General features: G+C 34.6%; 3 protein-coding genes and 1 long non-coding RNA gene across 13 annotated transcripts; 2 read left to right on the top strand and 2 right to left on the bottom strand.

The window, feature by feature from the left end:
- Positions 1-256: 256 nt before the first annotated feature.
- Positions 257-8508, bottom strand: LOC126863954 (phosphatidylinositol 4,5-bisphosphate 3-kinase catalytic subunit delta isoform). 2 transcript variants are annotated; one of them, XM_050614745.1, is made up of 11 exons: positions 8151-8508; positions 7500-7818; positions 6936-7394; positions 3887-4318; positions 3355-3785; positions 2922-3215; positions 2532-2810; positions 2136-2405; positions 1718-2032; positions 1173-1635; positions 257-1085 (listed from the first exon to the last, which is right to left on the bottom strand). In XM_050614745.1, exons 2-11 carry the CDS (start codon positions 7641-7643, stop codon positions 954-956), a joined length of 3219 nt encoding a protein of 1072 aa, XP_050470702.1. In that variant the 5' UTR covers positions 7644-7818; positions 8151-8508; the 3' UTR covers positions 257-953. The 2 variants fall into 2 exon arrangements, with proteins under 2 accessions (XP_050470702.1, XP_050470701.1); XM_050614744.1 differs by having other exon boundaries at positions 7899-8508.
- LOC126863962 (protein Spindly) lies at positions 4314-6934 on the top strand. 2 transcript variants are annotated; one of them, XM_050614759.1, is made up of 7 exons: positions 4440-4611; positions 4723-4969; positions 5065-5368; positions 5474-5594; positions 5662-5971; positions 6091-6247; positions 6319-6934. In XM_050614759.1, exons 1-7 carry the CDS (start codon positions 4599-4601, stop codon positions 6835-6837), a joined length of 1671 nt encoding a protein of 556 aa, XP_050470716.1. In that variant the 5' UTR covers positions 4440-4598; the 3' UTR covers positions 6838-6934. The 2 variants fall into 2 exon arrangements, with proteins under 2 accessions (XP_050470715.1, XP_050470716.1); XM_050614758.1 differs by having other exon boundaries at positions 4314-4969.
- Positions 8509-8567: 59 nt separating the features above from the next.
- On the top strand, positions 8568-18901 carry LOC126863952 (nuclear pore complex protein Nup98-Nup96). 8 transcript variants are annotated; one of them, XM_050614730.1, is made up of 28 exons: positions 8579-8781; positions 8853-8983; positions 9249-9323; positions 9414-9623; positions 9923-10165; positions 10259-10462; positions 10791-10874; positions 11015-11194; positions 11320-11459; positions 11569-11884; positions 12113-12296; positions 12384-12495; positions 12597-12737; positions 12833-13885; positions 13964-14107; positions 14195-14309; positions 14405-14548; positions 14645-14827; positions 14908-15084; positions 15172-15401; positions 15492-15738; positions 15988-16125; positions 16219-16489; positions 16594-16860; positions 16938-17258; positions 17563-17660; positions 17819-18065; positions 18162-18901. In XM_050614730.1, the coding sequence occupies exons 3-28, from the start codon at positions 9293-9295 to the stop codon at positions 18340-18342; spliced, it is 5661 nt and encodes a 1886-aa protein (XP_050470687.1). In that variant the 5' UTR covers positions 8579-8781; positions 8853-8983; positions 9249-9292; the 3' UTR covers positions 18343-18901. The 8 variants fall into 8 exon arrangements, with proteins under 8 accessions (XP_050470690.1, XP_050470689.1, XP_050470687.1 ...); XM_050614733.1 differs by lacking the exon at positions 8853-8983 and having other exon boundaries at positions 8568-8619; XM_050614732.1 differs by lacking the exon at positions 8853-8983 and having other exon boundaries at positions 8572-8711.
- Positions 18414-19654, bottom strand: LOC126863965 (uncharacterized). The gene is made up of 2 exons (XR_007689033.1): positions 19519-19654; positions 18414-19453 (listed from the first exon to the last, which is right to left on the bottom strand). It is a non-coding gene; the product is annotated as an uncharacterized LOC126863965 (long non-coding RNA).
- Positions 19655-19661: the final 7 nt, after the last annotated feature.

Here is a 19661-nt window from a genome sequence, read left to right on the forward strand (position 1 = left end):
TCTTATGATAAGCCCTTTCTTTTCCTTTTACTTCTCATCTATGTATATTTATTTGCAAAATTCTGAAATTACACCGTCTAAGCATAAACATTGTTTCAAAAGATCAAACCCTACACGTCAGCGTGCGTATTTGTACTTCTTTCCCAACTTTTCTGTTTATATTCGGTAACAGTGAAATAATTTAATACTGTAAAACAAACATTTCATAAATCTTTTTATAAAGGTTGTTCGAATAACGAAGAAGGAAAACAGAAGATGAAGAATAACTTCGTTTATTACAATCGATACAATAGTATTCCAGGATTCAGAAATTTCGTGGATTATTCAAAGTTTATTCCAAGCCTTTGACCATTCTTTGTTACAATCGGAAGATTATAAGACTGCTGGTAGAATAGCACAGCCGTGATACTGCAACAATCTTGTCAGGCGAGCGAATTGTCTTGAAACATTCCTTTCAAAGTAACGCCTGCTTATCTTCTGTTTATGAGAATCCTGCGATCGCAATGTCAACCAATGATATGTACTATACACGTATTTCGCTTCTATTTTCCGTCCACTTATCATAAGTGGCAAAAAGGGGGGTGTAGCATATAAATGTACAATAAAGAATCGAACGCCTGTGCGTGCGTAGTATGTGATAATGTGTATGAAATATAGAGAAAGAAATAACGAGGGAAAGAAAAGGAGTCAGAGAGGAGGCGTGGGGATAAGGATGCGCACGCGTTACGGTTATACGGCAACGAGAAAAATAGTTGCTGGTGATCAACAAAATCTGTCTAATCATTCCATCGTCTGCGTCTCTTCTTTACAGCAAACATGTATATTCTTTCCGTGAAGAATCATTCATCATCCAAATCAAGTTTTGCACATTTGAATGATACGATGGCACTTGTTCGTCGATAAGCATGTGCCAATCGAATTCATTCGTTTCAGTTTGTTTTATTTTGTTCCGCTCATGTCGTTTTATTGTTTTTCGACATATTATGAGAAGCCCAGTTTAACGAAGTTTTCCACGAATTACAAAGAGCTTCGTCAAATTTACTCCTAAAATGTTTTTGTGCCTCGCTTTCAGACATCTCGAGTACCTATTTATGAACAATCGCATCAAACCTCTAGCTAACATATGTACTCTTTCTAAATTCAGAAGGAAAGAAAAAAAACTGATAACGTACCAGAGTATCTCTTAAATAATTAAGATCTTTTTCCGATGATAATTCAGGTAATCCCGTTGATATCATCATAGCAAACAATGATAATATTAGACCTCCATGTTGTCGTAGAACGAGAAAAGCTTGTTCGCAGTGACTCTGAAATCGTTGAAATTCAACTGCTTGACCCTTCTTTGTCTGACCCTTATTTATTACATGTACGAAATCATTGGTCAACACGAAGGGCACGCGTTCACGCCTGAATCCAAATTTCTCTTTAAAGTGTCCAAGTATGTGACCAAAATCAACGTGAAACAATTGACCGGTTTTCTTCACCATTATATTATCCGAATGTCTATCCGCAATTCCGAGAACATACGTAGCCACGCAATAACCCGCGCAGCTTAAAGTAAATTCCTCGATAGCTCTATTCAACGCTGTCTCGGTGTGATTATGGTCTTTCAACCAAGCAAGTAAAGATCCTCGCCTATAGTGATACAAAAATAATTTGAAGAATATAATACAGATTGTGTGTCGTAAAGATACATAATATCTCTATTTGAATATACCTAAAAGCAGCAGTTGCCGAAAAAGTGCCTTTTTCCTTTTGAATATTTGCAATCGTTTCTGCATTTAGAACCACCTCGATCATGCCAACTCTATTTTCCGTTGATATGCAACCGTAAGGATTCATACGTAAATCCAGACCTTCTTTTTTCCACAGCTTATCCATGATTCGCAACATCTGCAGCGTAAGCATATCTTGCCTCAAATCATCTCCATGCTTCAATATCAAGTAAATATCATCACCGAACGGATCAGCATTTTCAAAAACTAACCAAAGTGGCCGCATCTTGCTGTCCATTACTCTACATTTCTCGATTCTGTAAACGATTGATATTTTTGTAAAAAGCCCAATGTAAATAATAAAGTTGCTTAAGATAATGAATTCAAGTTTCTGCATATCATCTTAATGCAGAAGCTTACTTAATGCGTTTCCATCGAAAACTTGGATCCAATGGATTTAAAACGTTTGACAACGCATCTTGACAATGAGGTTCTTGAATAAATTCTTGAAATCCTTGTAACGTGGCTTTCCGATCTTTTCGCTGTTTTATTTGTTCAGAAGCACATTTCAATTTGCCCAAACATTCCATTTGTTTAAACAGCGATCGCATATGCTGTTGGCTTCCTCTACAATACGCTTCTAATATTAAACCAAAACGAACTGATACAGCACCCACTTGCATCTCCGATCTAGCAAAAAGTGTTCATAAAAGAGAAATAAGTGATTATATAAGATATAAGTGAACTCGAAGAAATACGATGAGTACGAAATAAAAGAAACGAATCGAATACAAGTGGAGAATATATAATACCAACCTAAGATGCCAGAATAAGAAATGACCAATGCTTCGATTGTTAAGAGCACGTCTCAGTAGAAACTCCGTCAGTTCACAAGATAAATAATTTTCGTGTTTTAACGCTTGTACCAGCTGCAATAGATAAAGGCTCAAATCTTCGTCGCTGACATCCATTAAACAACGCACAGCAAAACTTCGAACATTTTGATCAGCGTAAGCATAATCCAATAATTCAAGTGCCTTTTCGACGGGTAATTTGGGCCACTGTTGCACCAGCGCCGTAGCTTCAGCTACTTCCCTGTATACGTCGAGAATCGGAAAGTAGATTTAAACGTTCTCTTTTTCTATGAAAATGGACGACGTTAAAATAACTCCTATCATTTGGTATTTCGAATATTTAGATTTTCACCTATGATCATTCCATTCCACGCAGTGCAACAACCTGGCCAACAGCGTGGGTATCTCAAGAAGACAGTGATGCCTTAATGTCCACATTATCTTTCGTTCTTGCTCGTGAAGCTCGTGTAGTGGATCTCTATCCGCTAATAATCGAAGTTGCTCGAGTTGCTGAAGCTTACCGACATCAGATTCTTGATCAGGTTCTTCTTGGATCGAACGTTCGGCAGATGATTCCCGTAACTTTCTCGCATATTCCACCATTTTCTCCGGAGTTGGATAAAGAACGGATTTGTCTTTCCCATAACTAATAGAAATACGCAAACAGACAAACAACTCTAATGTATATAGGATGACGGAAGCGGAGTATAGAAACGGAGATTTTTCAGGAAATAAAAAGAAGAAAGAAGAAATAAGAGAAAGAAAGAATAAAAAGACTTACTTACTTTGGAAATGTTAACATTAAAGCAGCCGCTCTATCTATATGGGGATTTGAGACTACCGTTCCGAGGGGGTGCAGAAGATCGTCGTTTTGCATGTCCTCGGCATACGTCCACGTATAGAGTGTCATTGCTCCCGTTTTTAATTGAGATTTAAAATCATATATGGTTGTATTCGCCCAGCATAATGGATTTATAAAAAATTCCTGTTTGGTATCTTTAACTAGTCTACGACTTTTCAGTCCTTTCGCAGTCTTACTAATTTCATATAGAACAAAACACAGCCTAGCCATTCGCGGTATATCCCGCACTTTTATATCAAACCTCAACGGTTCTTCCCATTCGCAACTTCCGTCGGAACTGACAATAGTTTCTTTAGTCTTCTGGCTTTCACACAGAGATTTTCCACCATGAAAAAGACCAGCTTGAAGGCCAATCTATAGAAACGAAAATTAAACAAGAAACATAAATCAGCTGCTGTAAAAGATGATATCTTGAAACGAGTCACGTTTACCGATTACCGAAGCGTGATTTATACCTCAACGGTACGATGGGCTGCATCGCAGTTTAATCGTGATATACCATTCACAGTAAAAACAAACGGTTCCTCTATTTTCCAAGCAGATATATGTTTACCCTTCTTACGTAAAGTTAACGTAGAAAAGGAAGGCCTTGTACGTTGTAAGGTATCTACTTCTACGTTCTCTGCAGTACTTTCTTGATCAACAGAGACGCTATCTCTATTTAGAGTAACCAATGTAGGAGTAATATCTTTCGCTAAACAATCTTGAATATAACTAAACTGTATTAAAGGATAATCTCCAATTAAATACTCTTCCTGTCCGCAAACCTTTAGAGTAAAATCGTTTGGATGTCCTTTTGACATTAAAGTGTTTGCTCGTTTATTTAAAATAGATACCAATAACTGATATGGCGTCGTAGTGTGTGGTATTTGAAATGTAAAGGCCGTCTGAAATCAAATTGCAGTTGCACGCAAATATTGTACATATGTCTTTTAGGAAGATAAAATAGCTTTTGTCTTTTAACGTTTAGTTTCAAATGTTCCGCCTTTTAATGTATAGGCGGAACGGAACCGGAAATAACTGAAATAAGGATCGAAGAAGTAGAAAGAGGGGGACAGACGAAGAGAGAGGGAGAAAAGAAATTGAAATTGAAATAGAAAAGAAAAGCATATCAACAACAGAGGTTTGTGCTTTTTACATACCAACTGTAATTGAAAAGAAACAACAATGGATTGGTCAGGTAAGATAAACAACGTGTGCGTGTGCCGAATGTTGATTTTTCAATAATGTTCGTCGTGTTTAACTTTGAATGTACAAAAGGTAACTTAACCTTTAACTATGTTTACACAAGATTCAATGAATGAAGGGTGCAATGAAGAATATATGGAAGATTCTGAAATACTTAATCAGAGTCGTTCCTATAATGTATTAAAAGCTGAATACGAAAAATGCAGACAAGAAAATCATGATCTAAAACGAAAACTTCGAGTAAACGAAGCAATGCTACGAGAGGTTCATGAAGCAAATGAAATACTTGAACATTCTCATGATCAACAAATTTCCGAGAAAAAACAATATATTTTAAAAGTCGACGAAAAGTAAATATACGAAATTTCTATGTAGCAAACAATCGTTTGTTAATCTCTTTTTGCTAGATTCTTCTTCTATTCCTTCTATTTGTTCTTTGTTTTAGACATCGCACTCTCACGAAAGAGTATGAAAACACAATTTTGAATCTAGAAACGAAATTAGAGCAACAAGCGGAAGAAATTGAAAAATTACGACAACGTGCTGATCAATGTATAAAGACTGAATGCGAAGCTGTTATCGTAGATCAATTCGCAAATCTTTCTTTCGAAACAGACAATATCTCCCTAAAAAAACGCGTTGATGAACTTTTATCGATACTACAAGAAGAAAGAAAGAAATATGAATATGCGGAAGAATCGATCGCGGAATTAAAATCTCGATGCGACCATTATGAACATTATACACGAGTGAGGAGCGAATTATTCATGTATTTCATATTGAAAATTAAATTATTTATACCCGTGATCGTGAATCTCATAAAATAAAATGCAAAATCCTTTTTCTATCGATAGAGTATCAAAGAACAACTAGCGGAGAAAGATCAAACTTTGGAAGAAATTCGCGCAGAGCTTTCTTTGAAACGTACAGAACTGGAATCACTTCAAATGGATCCTACATGTAAATCACGCAAAGGTAAGCACCGATGCAAATTATGCAGTTTCATTACTATCACAGACTATCTAACTCACTTTTTTCTCAGGCAATTCAATATTTGCTGAAGTGGAAGATCGTCGGCAGAATGTAATGAATAAAATGAATGTATTACGTGAAAAGTACATGGAACTCAAACGCATATGTAAATCACAAATTATGGAGATCAAAAAACTGAGAACAGAACGTGTTGCAACACTTAGGAAGTTGGATAATGATGCAGATCATACATTTACAGAAAATGAGGAATTAATTAAGAAATACAAAAGTAGAATATCAGATCTTGAAAACAAACTGAAGATTGAAATCAAGAAAAATAGTAATTCGAAACAATTGAATTGTAGCGATACATCTTTTAGGTACAAAATGTTAATCAAATTATATTATGAAATTCTGCAATAACCAATATGTTTTTGTTCATTGCTGTCTTTCTGTGCTTTCTTGTTTCTATTTTTCTATACTATTTTCGAAATTATAGGTACTTTCAATCTCTGGTAGATACTCAGAAAAAAGAAATGGAAGAACTTCGTATAAAAGTTGAAGATCTTTGTACAAAACTTCTGATGCAAGAAGAAACAAAAATGAACATCACCAAACAACTACATTATTGGCGTTACAAAGCTTCCTCTTTGGAGGTAATTGTTTTTATTTTTTGTGCCTATAGAAATGAGAATGATCTTGCGTAACCATTTTTATATTTTTAAAGGTTCAAATGTATGCTGCGCAAGCAGAATTGAGATTAGATCTTATGAATGATGCAGAACATGAAGTTTCAAATGTACTTAAAGATCTCACACATAAGGCAGAACATGAAGATTCAAATGTACTCAAAGATCTTACACATAAGTATAATACTGGTGCAACAATTGATGAAAAACAATCCACTTCTAGTCAAAAAATAAATAGTTCTGCTCATGCACTTCCATTAAATTATTCTCTTGAAATTGAGCATACTGGTTGTTTGGTTGAGAATCCAGAAGAATATAAAACCCACATACAATTAACAGACAAAGAAAATAGCAACAATACTAGCAGTGATATAGAAGTCAAGATTATTACACCAAAAAGATCATGCAAATTTGAGCATAACCAAAGTACTAATAACGATGAGAACAAACCTTTCCACGCTGTGGAGAATACAGCCATTAAGAAGAGTAAGGTCTCACCAAGCACAACAGAACATGAATATCCTGTTGTTTACATATCAACTAATTTCAATGATTAATAAAAATTTGTTATATAACATGCATACCCGATATAGAGAAATATTTTAATTTTTATATACAAGTGACAATAAATGTAATAAAGCAGCTGTTGTCTTACCTCTGTATTCTCAAATTTAGTGACAAGAACGATATTCCCATCTTTTAATCGACATTCGATATTTTTTGGTATTGTGGCAGTTGGTGCTAATCGGGTAGGAAACTGGTAACGTACTTTTTCCATCCAAGACTTCTTTTGTCTTGCCATTGCAACTTCATCTCCTAAAACTCTCATTTTCCATCTGAAGTCATTCACTTCTGAATTCTTTAAGGCTGTAAACTCGTGTAATCCTTTTCCAATGAGAAGACCAATTTGGGAATCTAAATTTCTATCGCTTTTAACACCTTCACGCTCTATAACTTTAAGCACAGAACAAAATGGTTTTATATCACATAAACGTCTTGTTTCATCTCGTAGTTCTTCTGCTTCTGCATTAGAGTTGATACATGAAAATACATAGGACGGAGCATCTTTTAATGTACCATGAAGAGGATATTTGCTGGCTTCATCCCAGAGGTCCTATGTAAAAATATATATTGACATTGATATTTTAAGTTACTCTTGTTTATAGCATATAAAAAGACAATATTAGTCTTGTTATGTTTTATTAAATTTTTGACCTACCTCTTTAATTTCGGCCAAAGTGATATTGCGATTAGTCTCTAAGGGTATAACGACCCCATTTGGCATTAAACAAGTTAGTTCAACAACTTCCGTGGGTGATATTGCCCAAAAGTTGTAAGTATACGCACTCGGTATATGTACCATCGTGTTAAATCTTCTCTTTAGGATGTAGAAAAATTTAATAAAATACAAAGAACCGTAGCTCAAATGCAATTAATTGAAGAAAAAAACACGAAATGTATCGTGCAAGTCGCATCGCGACCGAAAGTATCCTTTCTCTTTTAAGCAATATGACTTCATTGAAACGTTTGATAACAAGCTGTATAATACAGAAAACAATCATACGATCAACATATCTTTTCTATGGATCTTTTTCTTCATTTTTACAACCATACATACGACTGTAAATTTTATTCAACTATGAATTTCGTAAAGTTGTATACTGAGGCTAAATAGCAAACTTGCTTGGTTTTTTTACTAATTATTATCGATTGTATTTGTAAAGTTCAGTCCATCGATATCTATTGTGTGCTTTAATACAAAATGTAACTTTGTTCGACTTGGATCACAACTAAAGTCCATACAATCGCTTCTCTCTGTGTACGATACACTACTAGTCAGCCATTATTTTTATAAATGCATTCTACCCACCTACTTACACGTACATTTCAGTATATACGTGTATATCAAAGCAAAATTAGTCTCTTTTTCTATTGGGTCTCATTTCAATCGGATTCTATGATGCTGTTTCTTTAACTTCTTCATAATGCCTTTTAACTTATACTTCTTACTGTATATTTAATTTAATAATCTCATATCATAATACAATATTTCTAGTCCAAATATTGATCATTGTTTAATTTCACTATACAAAATAAAAACATAAATATACGATAATAATGTAAAAGTCCCTACTTGGCTCCGAATTAAAAAAGTTCTAGATGTTGTTATTTGTTAATTCAATTTAACAAAAAGGTTTCTAAATACAGATCTATCAACGTGAAACGTGACATACTAATTGCAGAACTTTTTTACCTTCTATCTTGTCTACCCTGCTGGTTACCGATTTATTCGTATGAAAATTATAATATTGTCACTGTATTATCGATTGACTTTCGAGGTTTGCCATTTTACGACGTATATTATGCGCACTTACGTGATATCTACGAATTTTACGTGTCTATAATTCAGTATCAATAATCAGCAATCGAGGTAGTTGAAACGTATGAATCCCGCGAAACGATATATTGTAGCTTTTCATATATCGTTTGTTGAATTCTTGGTAATATCATCAAAAATTTCATTTGTGTAACCTCTTTATCAAGTAATTATTTGTATCAAAACAAATTTTAGAAGATGTACAGTTTGAGAAGAATTCGTTTCATAAAATTGTAACAGACGATTTTAATGTACTCATAACAATTCTGTGACAAATGGTCAATTACTGTGAATGACAATTTATTCTTACTTCTGGCGTCTTAACGGTAACTTTCTTAACGTTCTAAGAGAAAAAGGGAAAGAAAATAGAGATCATAGTGTTATCGCACGTGAATCTTGTGCAGTTCCGTATCACATTTTGATTTCATCAAGTTAAAGATTTCAGAGAATACTGTAAAATTTATAATAATACCTGAGTATATATTATTTAATATATTGTGTTTTATAGTTTTAGTAAATTTGAATCCGATGTAACGATGGATTTTATTATTTCGAAATATTTGTTTTGAACTTTTTTATTTACTATTGCAGGTGCCAATAAATATTAAAAACAAATTAGGATCGTCCTATTAAGCATGTTTGGTCAAACTGGAAATACCTCTTTTAGTAAGTAAAACGAATTATATCTGTATTTTGTATTCCCTATCTTCTTTTATATCCTTATGTAAATCCTGTTTTAATTTATCTTTATTGTAGGTAGTTTTAATACACCAACGCAATCCAGTCCATTTGGGCAATCTGCGTTTGGTAAACCAATCACTACAACAAGTTTTGGTTCTGGTGCTACACCAGTCTTTGGCAGTGGTAATACTTCTCTCTTTAGTTCAAAGCCTGCAGGTTCTACCACTGGTGGTTTGTTCGGCAATACTACAACTCCACCTGCATTTACTCAACCATCTTTTGGAGGTAGCAATACATAGATTATTCTACTAGCTCTAATTCAAATATCCATATAAATATTTGTAAAAAATATAAAATATCATTTTGTTAGCATTAATTTATAATTATCAACATACTGTCTTTCGTCTTTTTTATTGATCCTTAAATACAGTTAATAATTTGATCAACATAATGAATATAGTAAAGGTTTAAATTTTGTTATGTTTGTATATGTTTCTTGATTTGCAATATGATCGAATTTTATCTGTGTAAATGAAAATATCAGGTAACGAATTGTTGTTATACTAAAATTTTCTTTTCTATAGGGTTTGGTACAACAAATACAAATACCAATTTATTTGGCTCTCAGCAGAATGCAAGTACAAATCTTTTTGGTACAAATACTGCAACGTCAGCATTTGGTCAGTCGAATAAACCAGCTGGATTTGGTTTTGGTACTACATCTGGTACAAATTTATTTGGACAACCCCAACAATCAGCTCAGCAAACCACGCCTTTTGGGCAAAGCAGTACCACTGGAAATACAAATTTATTTGGTGCAACACCTGGTATGTTTATAATTTATAGTTATATAAATTATAAGAAAAATCTATTCTACTATTTGATCTAGAAAGACAGATTTGAGAAGAATCTCATTCTAGGTTTTGGCAATGCAAACACGGCAACCACAAGTATAACTGGTACTGTCGTTAAATTTGCTCCTATGATTACTACTGATTCCATGTCCAAGAATGGTATATCTCATACTATATCGGTGAGACATTGTTGCATTGCGACAATGAAAGAATATGAATCAAAATCGTACGAAGAGTTACGTTTCGAAGATTATTCTGTGGGACGAAAAGGTAAAAATTATCACGATCTATTGTAATTATATGATCCAATTAATTGAAATTATTACATATCTATAATAATATTCTCCTGATACTTATACATGATATTATATATGTTGAGTGATTGCGAACAATACGAACCTGTGCGTGTGCACATGTGTTAGTATGCGCGGTTGGTTTACAGAGTCGCGTGAAGATTTAACTGATTCTATAAGATGGACTCTATCAGAGTGCTGTGTTATTGATGAGTGAGAGAGTTTTAACCAAATGTGTTGTGTTCTCTATTCGAGTACGCGAATCCTACATATATCATGTTATTTGTGTTTCCTTTGATGCTTAGGACCCAGTACAGGAATCTTTGGTGCACCAGCACAACCTTCACCTTTTGGTAATGCAGGGGCAGGTACTAGTACTGCAACAACGGGTAAAATATTCTAATGCAAATTAGTTATTGCATATTTACTAGATGTTATACTTCAGGACTAAATAGCTTAACGTTTATTCTTAAAATTGAACTATTTCTATTGTTTATCTTCTCGATAATTGTTTCATATTTTAAATTAGGCTTTGGTGGAATGAGTGCTGGCTTTGGAGCGACCACACAGTCTGGCTCAAGTGGTCTATTTGGAAAGCCTATAAGTACTTTTGGTACACCCTCGACAACAACAACAAATAATTTTGCTTTTAATTCTACTCCAAGCACTAATCTGTTTGGTTCTAATACCCAGAATAAACCATTTGGTAGTAAGTATCTAATTTTTCAAATACCATCGGTAATTTTCGTTGTTGCTAATGTCACTTTAGAATTACTATATCGGTGTCGGTAAACACGTCTGTATAAATTATTTATATGCGCAAAATACAACTAGATTTATCTACAGCAGCAGCTCCAACCCCACTTTTTGCAACCAGCAATACTAACCAAACTGCTGGTACAGGTTTCGGTGGCATTAATACGGGTCAAAACACTGCTTTCGGCTCCGCATTTGGTTCAACGCAACCGAATCAGGTAATACAAAGAAGAAATAAGAGAAATTTTTCATTAATCATCAATCATAACCATCGATCGTGATTGTATTCTGATCGATGTTAACATTCTTATATTTATCTTTTTACAGAGTATTGGTCTATTTAACCAAAACAAATCAGCTTTTAACGCACCTTCCACATCGTCTAGCACTGGATTTTCCACTTTTGGTCAGACACCAATGAGCAATACGGGTACACCTTTATTCTGTTCTAAATCAACTGGAACGATAGGTTTCGGAGTAAATTCGACTTTCGGTTCGACTGCACCATCGACTTTTGGAACTGCACCAGGTTTCAATGCAGGTCAAAATTCCGGTACTTCGTTGTTTAATACACCTTTTAAGCCTGCAGGACAAACATCTGGATTTTCTTTTGGTTCAACTTCTACACCATCGTCCGGACTCGGTAAATTATTTATATGCTAGTCTTTAATGTGACTATCAATGCATTACGATAATTTCAAATTTCAGTAGCTTTATATTTATTTTGTTTTATAAAGTTTATCTGTATATAATTTTCCAATAGAATAGTAAATTGAATAAAAATAAAGAGAAACAAATAAATAGTGAGTTATATTATTAACGGAGTTTATTGTTAACGGTTATTGATGTTGAATATAAATTTATTTTATAGGTACAAATACGGGTTTAATGTTGGGTAGTGGCTCTACTTTATTTGGTCAGCAAAAATCAGGCGGTTTGTTCGGGAACAGTGGCAATAATGCACCGTTTAATACATCGGGGACGTTTGGATCTTCAACTTTCGGAAATAATACAAATGTAGGAACGGGTATTGGGACTGGATTACTCGGAGCTGGGTATTACATCGAATTTTTGACTATTTTTATTCACATCGATCACGCGATTGAAAGTATTTTAATATGTTTTGTATCTTATTATCACAGAAATACTACGAACCAAGTCAAAAGTTCCGGAACTGTCCCGGTGCATCAACAAATTTTAGCCTTGGTGTCAGCACCTTTCGGCGATTCACCGTTATTAAAAAATCTTTTACCAGTAAGTAGTTTTTAATATGTACGACTGATAACTTACTTGAGAACTTATTAAAGCACATTTAAGTGATCCATAAATATTATTCGAATATGACATGACTTTAGGCTTCCGGTAAAACAGAAGAGTTATTAAAACCGGCAAACGCGCCATCCAAATTAATGAATGGTCAACAGTATAAGGTTACTGCTGATAATAAATCTCCAAAAATCAAGGCCAAAGTTGTTACTCCTGCACAATTATCTAAGGTAAAATATCGATGTAATAAGAATGTTTATGTAATTGGAACTTTCTCCGCTCATAACTTACATGCATCATATATATGTGTAATGAAATTTCGTAGAAGTCAATGTTCGAAGGTCTTGAAGAGGAAGATCCACTCTCGGAAGCATTTCAGCCTCGTCCAAATGCAAAGCGTTTGGTACTACGTCCGAAATCCATATCGAACTCAATAGTTCCATCGCCTACAGAAAGTTCACAAACTGTAGGGAAAAACTTACAATCTCCCGGAAAAGGAGAAGAGAAATCATCTGTAACAAATACATATATTGAAAATACAACTATTGAAACTGTAGATAAAGAAAATCATAGCCAAGATAATAATCGACAATTAGTAAACGATCGAAGATCATCTTTGTCTTGGTTGAAAACGAGCCTTCCACGAAATGCAAAAAATTTAGACGAAGAATCATACGAGGCTCAACGGTCGCTATTTTCTAGTCCGAACGCATTGTCCGAAGAGATGATAAACAATACTGTTACTGAATTGCGACCTTATGCTAACGCCAATTCATCAAATCAAAAGTGCTCTGAAATTAACACATCTGTGGATACGTCTTTAAAGAATTCATCTCTCATTGATAAAACATGTACGGACATTGTGACTCAAAACTCTGATTCGAGTCAAGAATTGGACGAAAGTTCCTTTTCGACGTTACAAACTTCGAGCTGGAAACCAAATGCAGCTAAAGTAACGCTGAAACGTGCTGGTTACTATACAATTCCGCCGCTTGATAAATTAGACGAGTATGTTCGCGGTGAAACGTGTATTGTACCAAACTTCACTGTTGGGCGTGAAGATTATGGGAATGTGTATTTCCCTGAATCGTTTGATATATATGGCCTGAATTTAGACGAAATCGTACATTTTCGACACAAGGAAGTCATCATTTATCCAGACGATGAGAAGAAACCACCTATCGGAGAAGGATTAAATCGTAAAGCACAAGTTACTTTAGACCAAGTATGGCCACACGATAAATCTCTACATAAGCCTATTACCGATCCCCAACGTTTAGCTGCGATGGATTACGAGGAAAAATTACGGAGAGTGTCAGCGAAACATGATACTAGATTCTTAGAGTATCGACCTGAAACTGGTTCATGGGTTTTTAAGGTAGCTTAAATCCCAAGCAGTTTTATAATCTTTCTAATCTCATATTTATATTTCTGTCATGGTTATATATCCTTTCAGGTAGATCATTTTTCTAAATATGGCCTAAGCGATTCAGATGAAGAAGATAATAATGTCCCTACAGCGAATGACACGAAAAGATTAAAATTGTGTGCAGCTCAACAAAAATGTGCAACCAAGCAGGAGCAGTCAAAAGTAGTTTCAGTAAGACTGTTTTACTCGTTAATTACACAAAAATTGGAATGTCTACACAATCCAAATTTTTACAATCAATTTTTTGTTTTTAATTAGAATAAAGATACTTCCAAGGCCAATGGTTTGAAAACAGCGAATACAGACTATTCAGATTTAGATGCACGTGGACTTCTCTTGGAAGCAATTGTCTCACGCCGGTCGTTTAGGACAGGTGCGTGAGATGTATAACTTTATATTCAATTCGATTACGTATAATTCTATTGTATTTATTGTTACTATGCAGTACGAAAAATTCTTTTTCAATAGATCAGAATCGTGAAAAACAACTACCGATAAGTCCAACTGGTGAGAATGCTCGCATTTTGGGTACAGACAGTCATAAACTGCAATTAATGAAGGCCAGCTTCTTTGATGGTAGCGACGAAGAGATTAACGAGGCTTATGATCAAGGTAAACTCTGATTGTGTTAAGATTATATTATTAATTTTTTTATTTATATAATAATGTTTATTCTTATTTAACATTGGAATATTATTACTATTTTAGAATCGAATCGCGCGTTATTTCTTTCCGATCGTAGAAGTTCTTTGCGATGTTTCACCAATACGCCACAAAAGTTAGATGAAGATCAAGACTACGAGCCAATTTACAGTCCGATGTTACGATCTAATTTGACAATTCATCGGACGCCAACTATTGCTTATGAAGAATCGACCCTTTCGAAGACAGGTAATATCAGGTTAATGATGTATGTAAGATTAATATTTTGTACATTGTACAAGTTACAAGGGAATCAATTTGTGCTATAGATTCCAAATTGAAACGCTCCATGGACATCGTTGCTAAGACATCAACGATGTATGAAAAAGGTTTACCGGATCCTTCGATAACTCCAGTGACTACAATTCTTCGATGTATTTCTGAAGTGATTCCGTTATCAAAATCTATTATACATAAACTGGAGTCTCGTTCTGTTGCTGATATTGGTAAGCAGCTTTTATCATATTCGTATTTATTAAGAATTCGTGTAGATAATGTAAATAATTATATGCTATTTCTATGTATTAATTTAGGCATACAAATGGGAAGAAGGTTTAAACCAAGCTGGGGACGTGGTTTAACATTACTTACACTGAGTACGAAAAAACAGGCTGACGATGTACTATTAAATAATTCTTTTGAACAAATTGGATCTTACGTATGTGGTCGTTCTCCAGAAGATACAACATCCGTTGGGATAGTCCAACGTATACAAATTTTGGGTGGTAGTGGGACCGGCGAAGAACGCATTAAGACATTCAAAGTAAGTTTCATTTTTAAGCACTTACATTATTTAGAATTAGACATTGTAATATTTATTCTTTTATTTTCATTCTTTGTAACATCATTTAAGGAAAGTATAGAAGGTCATCTAAAAATTCAGCTGTCACATCGTGTAATGAATCCAGATGAAGACTGTCTAATTTTTGACGTAGATACAGATATTAATAAGGCGAGCATGGCTTTACACGCACATTGTAGTTTAGCCGAAGAATTTGCAGAACAGTTTGCCACAGATTCCTTTGCTTCCTATGTTGCTAACGTTTGGAAACTCTGTGTAGCTCTTTGGGGAAATTTACCTGATATAAACGTTGCCACAGGTATGTATAATATATATGTTAATTTATAACTTGATCGTTTAATTTTTCAAATGTATTATAATTCAAATTCAAATATAATATTATTTCTTCCTCCATCCCCTCTTTCGTTTATCTTTCCTCCTCTATCTGTAGTCTTTCTTCCCCCGCTTTATTTTCATATATTTTTTGTTCCTGATATACGTCTGATATACAAGCAGAAATTATGTAGAATATGTAACGCGCACATTCTTGTGTGTTTCATTATTTTAGAAAATTCAGAAGACCATAGCGTCGTAATTGCGCGGCGAGAGGCAATCGGGCAATGGTTAAGAAACGTTATACGAAAAACTCTCGTGTTGGAGGATATGGATATTAATTATGAAACAAAGATATTGCTTTTACTATCTGGTATGTGTACCTGATAAGTATTGTATGCAATTATATAGAATTTCTGTCTTCCTTTCGACTTATTTTTCTATCATCGTCTATTTGAAATTGCAGCTTTCGAATTAGAAGAGGCGTGTAAAATTGCAAGAGAAATGGGTGATCATTGTTTGGCCTTATTGATGGCGCAGCTGTGCAGTGGAATGCCAATAAAGGTATTAACACAGCAGCAAATTGCATTATGGCAAAATGCCGGTGTTGATGAAAACCTCTCGTTAGATCGGCTAAAGCTTTTTGCACTTGTGGCGGGTGAACCACCTAGTAAACATTGCCCAATCAATGTCTGTGAAGGCTTTGATTGGAAGAGAGCGTTAGCTGTTCATTTGTGGTAAACATCATATTTTCATAACATGATACAATCCTTTTTTTATTTTCATTAAAATATTACAATATACGTATATCTATATATTATATCGTTCGTGTATGGTGCAGGTATTTCTCATCTCCGACTGCCTCTATAAGAGACATATTAGACATTTACGAGGTCTCCTTCGATACAACCAAGACAAATGACGTTTATACGTCGATACCGAAACCTGAATACAAAGGAAATAATTTCGAACTTGAAATAAATAATGGGAAACCAATATATGATCTCTGTTTTCATCTTTTAAAGTTATTTTGCACTGGCAATCATACGTTGGGTGAATTATTGAATCCAGCAACACATACTGCTGATCCAATGGATTACAGACTCAGGTAATGGATCAATTTCTTTTCTCGCAATTTCAAATTAAGTTTAATTTGTAATCTGAAATAATTTAATTTGATCTCAGTTGGCTGATGCAGCAAGTACTTTTAGCTTTGGGTTATTCACATCTTTCGGAACATGTTGCCATCTTGACACATGTTAATTTTGCGACACAATTAGAAGCATATGATCTCTGGCATTGGGCCATATTCGTAATGTTACATTTAAAAGATGCCGCAAAAAGGAAGACTGCGGTAATGAATTTATTGCAACGGCATGTCGAAATAGACGATGCTAGTGATTGTCCTGATTTTATCGAGAGAGAAACGTTTTTACGAGAAGAATTGGGTATACCTTCGATTTGGATTCACCATGCGAAAGCCGTGAAAAGTTACGTAGCTAAAAGGTTAGTGGAGAGTTGGATCTATATTAATCATACAATACATGTTTACACATCAAATGCCGTTTCGCGCTAATGTAAACGCATGGTTGCAAACATTTCACACTTAAAATGCAATACACAAGACACATGGTATGATTTTACGTGGAATCTTGATTTGCATGTGTTTAGTTATGAACGAAACGGTTTGTGATGGTAATCGTAGCCGATAAATCTAAATCTCTGTAAATTGGATAAGAAATTCTAATAATAATAGAGTTTAGTGTAATTCTTAACCCAATGTAAGGGAATCTTTTTTCCTTATTTGCAGATACGGGAAAGCAGCTTTCTATTTTATACAAGCAGAACAGTGGAATAAGGCGCATGAAATTATTATTGAATATTTAGCAGCAGATGTTATAATAAACGGTATTATAATAAACGGTTTCATTATGAGTTAATGTTCAAACAGTGTGTTATCTCGTTATGTTAAAGTCATGACTTTTTGTTCATTCTCTATTATATTATTATAAACATTTTCATTATGTTAAAGTTATATGTATGACTTATTTTCAATTTTTGTTCAGAAAATTACGATTACCTGCGCAGCTTATTGCGTCCACTGACTCCTTTAGAATGCAGTAGCACTATAAGTGGTTGGTCATATCAAGGACAATTACTCTGGGAATATATGGAAATAACTATGAATGTTGAATCTTTGCTACGTAATGCCGATCCACGTGGAATAAGTTCTAAATTGGAATCACTAAAACAACGATTGTCAAATCTTCCTTCCAAAATCAATCAATTTCCATGTTTAACTGCGAAACACAGGTAAACTGTTACAATTCTTCCCTTTTACATTTTCTATACAGAGCGTAAAAGATCAGCAAATCGTTAATATTTGAATATGATTATTCTTTGTGATAGGCTTTGTCAAGCGGAAATTGCAAAGAGAACGATACATTTAGCTAGGAATTTGTTACAACTGAACGAGAATAAATCTACGTCGATATATCAACTGGTATCTCAATTACCATTGCCGGAAGACTATGCACAACAAGAGCTTCGTTTTGTCATTAATATGTGCGTGAACGAAATTATATATTAGGCAACATAATTGTTTTTTTGCGGAAATCAACAATCTTCTTCTTTCGGCCAAAATAGATATTTGTGATAATGTTTCTTTTTTCATGATTTTGTAATAATAATTATAATGATTTATGAAACGATATTATGATTTGTAACCACGATAATGGTGATGAAGATTGTAGTACAATTAATTGTGACAATGGTAGTGATAACAACAATAATAATGACAGCGTCAATAATACATTCAATAGTTAAGATTTATAACTTCTATAATTAACAATTAAGAATGTTTATACATATACATATATACATGCTAATTTGTTACTTAGGATATCCTATACCTATAAATATTTAAATAAGTAAATAACAAGCGGAAAAGGACCAGAGAAATGACACGGTTAATGTTGTAAGTTTAGATATTCGAACGATGCTTTTAATTCTATAAAGTGATAATTAAAATACGCATGTCATTATCTGATTGTTTTAATTCTAATTATAGGAAACATTTGAAAAATTTTTCGTTCTATATTGTATGTATTTTCAAAATATAAACCAAGTATATTATTATTATTATGTTATTTTATTTTGATATTAGTATGTTATATTGATTATTTAATTAGATGAATTGCGAAAGACGAGACGGTTGTTTTTTAATTATGTGTTTACGTTTGAAAGTGATGAGGTACAAAGGTGGAAAAACCGTTGAAGCTTCCAAAATCTTTGGGATCTAGGAAGTTGTCTCTGCGCTTGGAAATATAGATAGGCGTTAAATCAATGATACCGAGCTTGCGCGCCCGGTCATTTCGACCATCTCTATTATGGTAAGAGATTGCGAGCATCTCGGTCTGCTCGCCAGCTTAAACTTGTCCGTTCGTTCGGTTTCACTCTTTCGCAAGGAACAGCTCCTCCTCGATAGTATTCGATCTATCTCTGTTCTCTCGTATCGCCTCTGCTCGTTTTCATATCTGGCAACCTTCACCTCCTACTGTCTACCTTCCCCACCTCGGTGTCGTCAATCTAAGCTGCTCTTCCCCTAGTTCCGTCGTTTATCCCCGATTCCGTCGTTGCCGCTGCTGTTGCCGCTGCTGTCGCCGCTCTCATCGCTGCAGCCTCCATCGCCATCGTCATCCCTACCACGCACCACTAGCATCATCCCCGCTGGTGCCAATGTCACCAACAACACTACTACCATTACCATTAGCTGATATTCGCCGACTGCCGTCATTCCTGTTTTCAGGGGTGGTTGCGAGCACGCGCTCGCACCAGTAGAATAACGTTACTCCTAAAACGCCCGAGTCTAACGTAGTACCGTAGTAAGAGTAATGCGCGCGCGCTAGA

Source organism: Bombus huntii, chromosome 3 (assembly GCF_024542735.1).
Source record: "Bombus huntii isolate Logan2020A chromosome 3, iyBomHunt1.1, whole genome shotgun sequence".
Taxonomy (NCBI): domain Eukaryota; kingdom Metazoa; phylum Arthropoda; class Insecta; order Hymenoptera; family Apidae; genus Bombus; species Bombus huntii.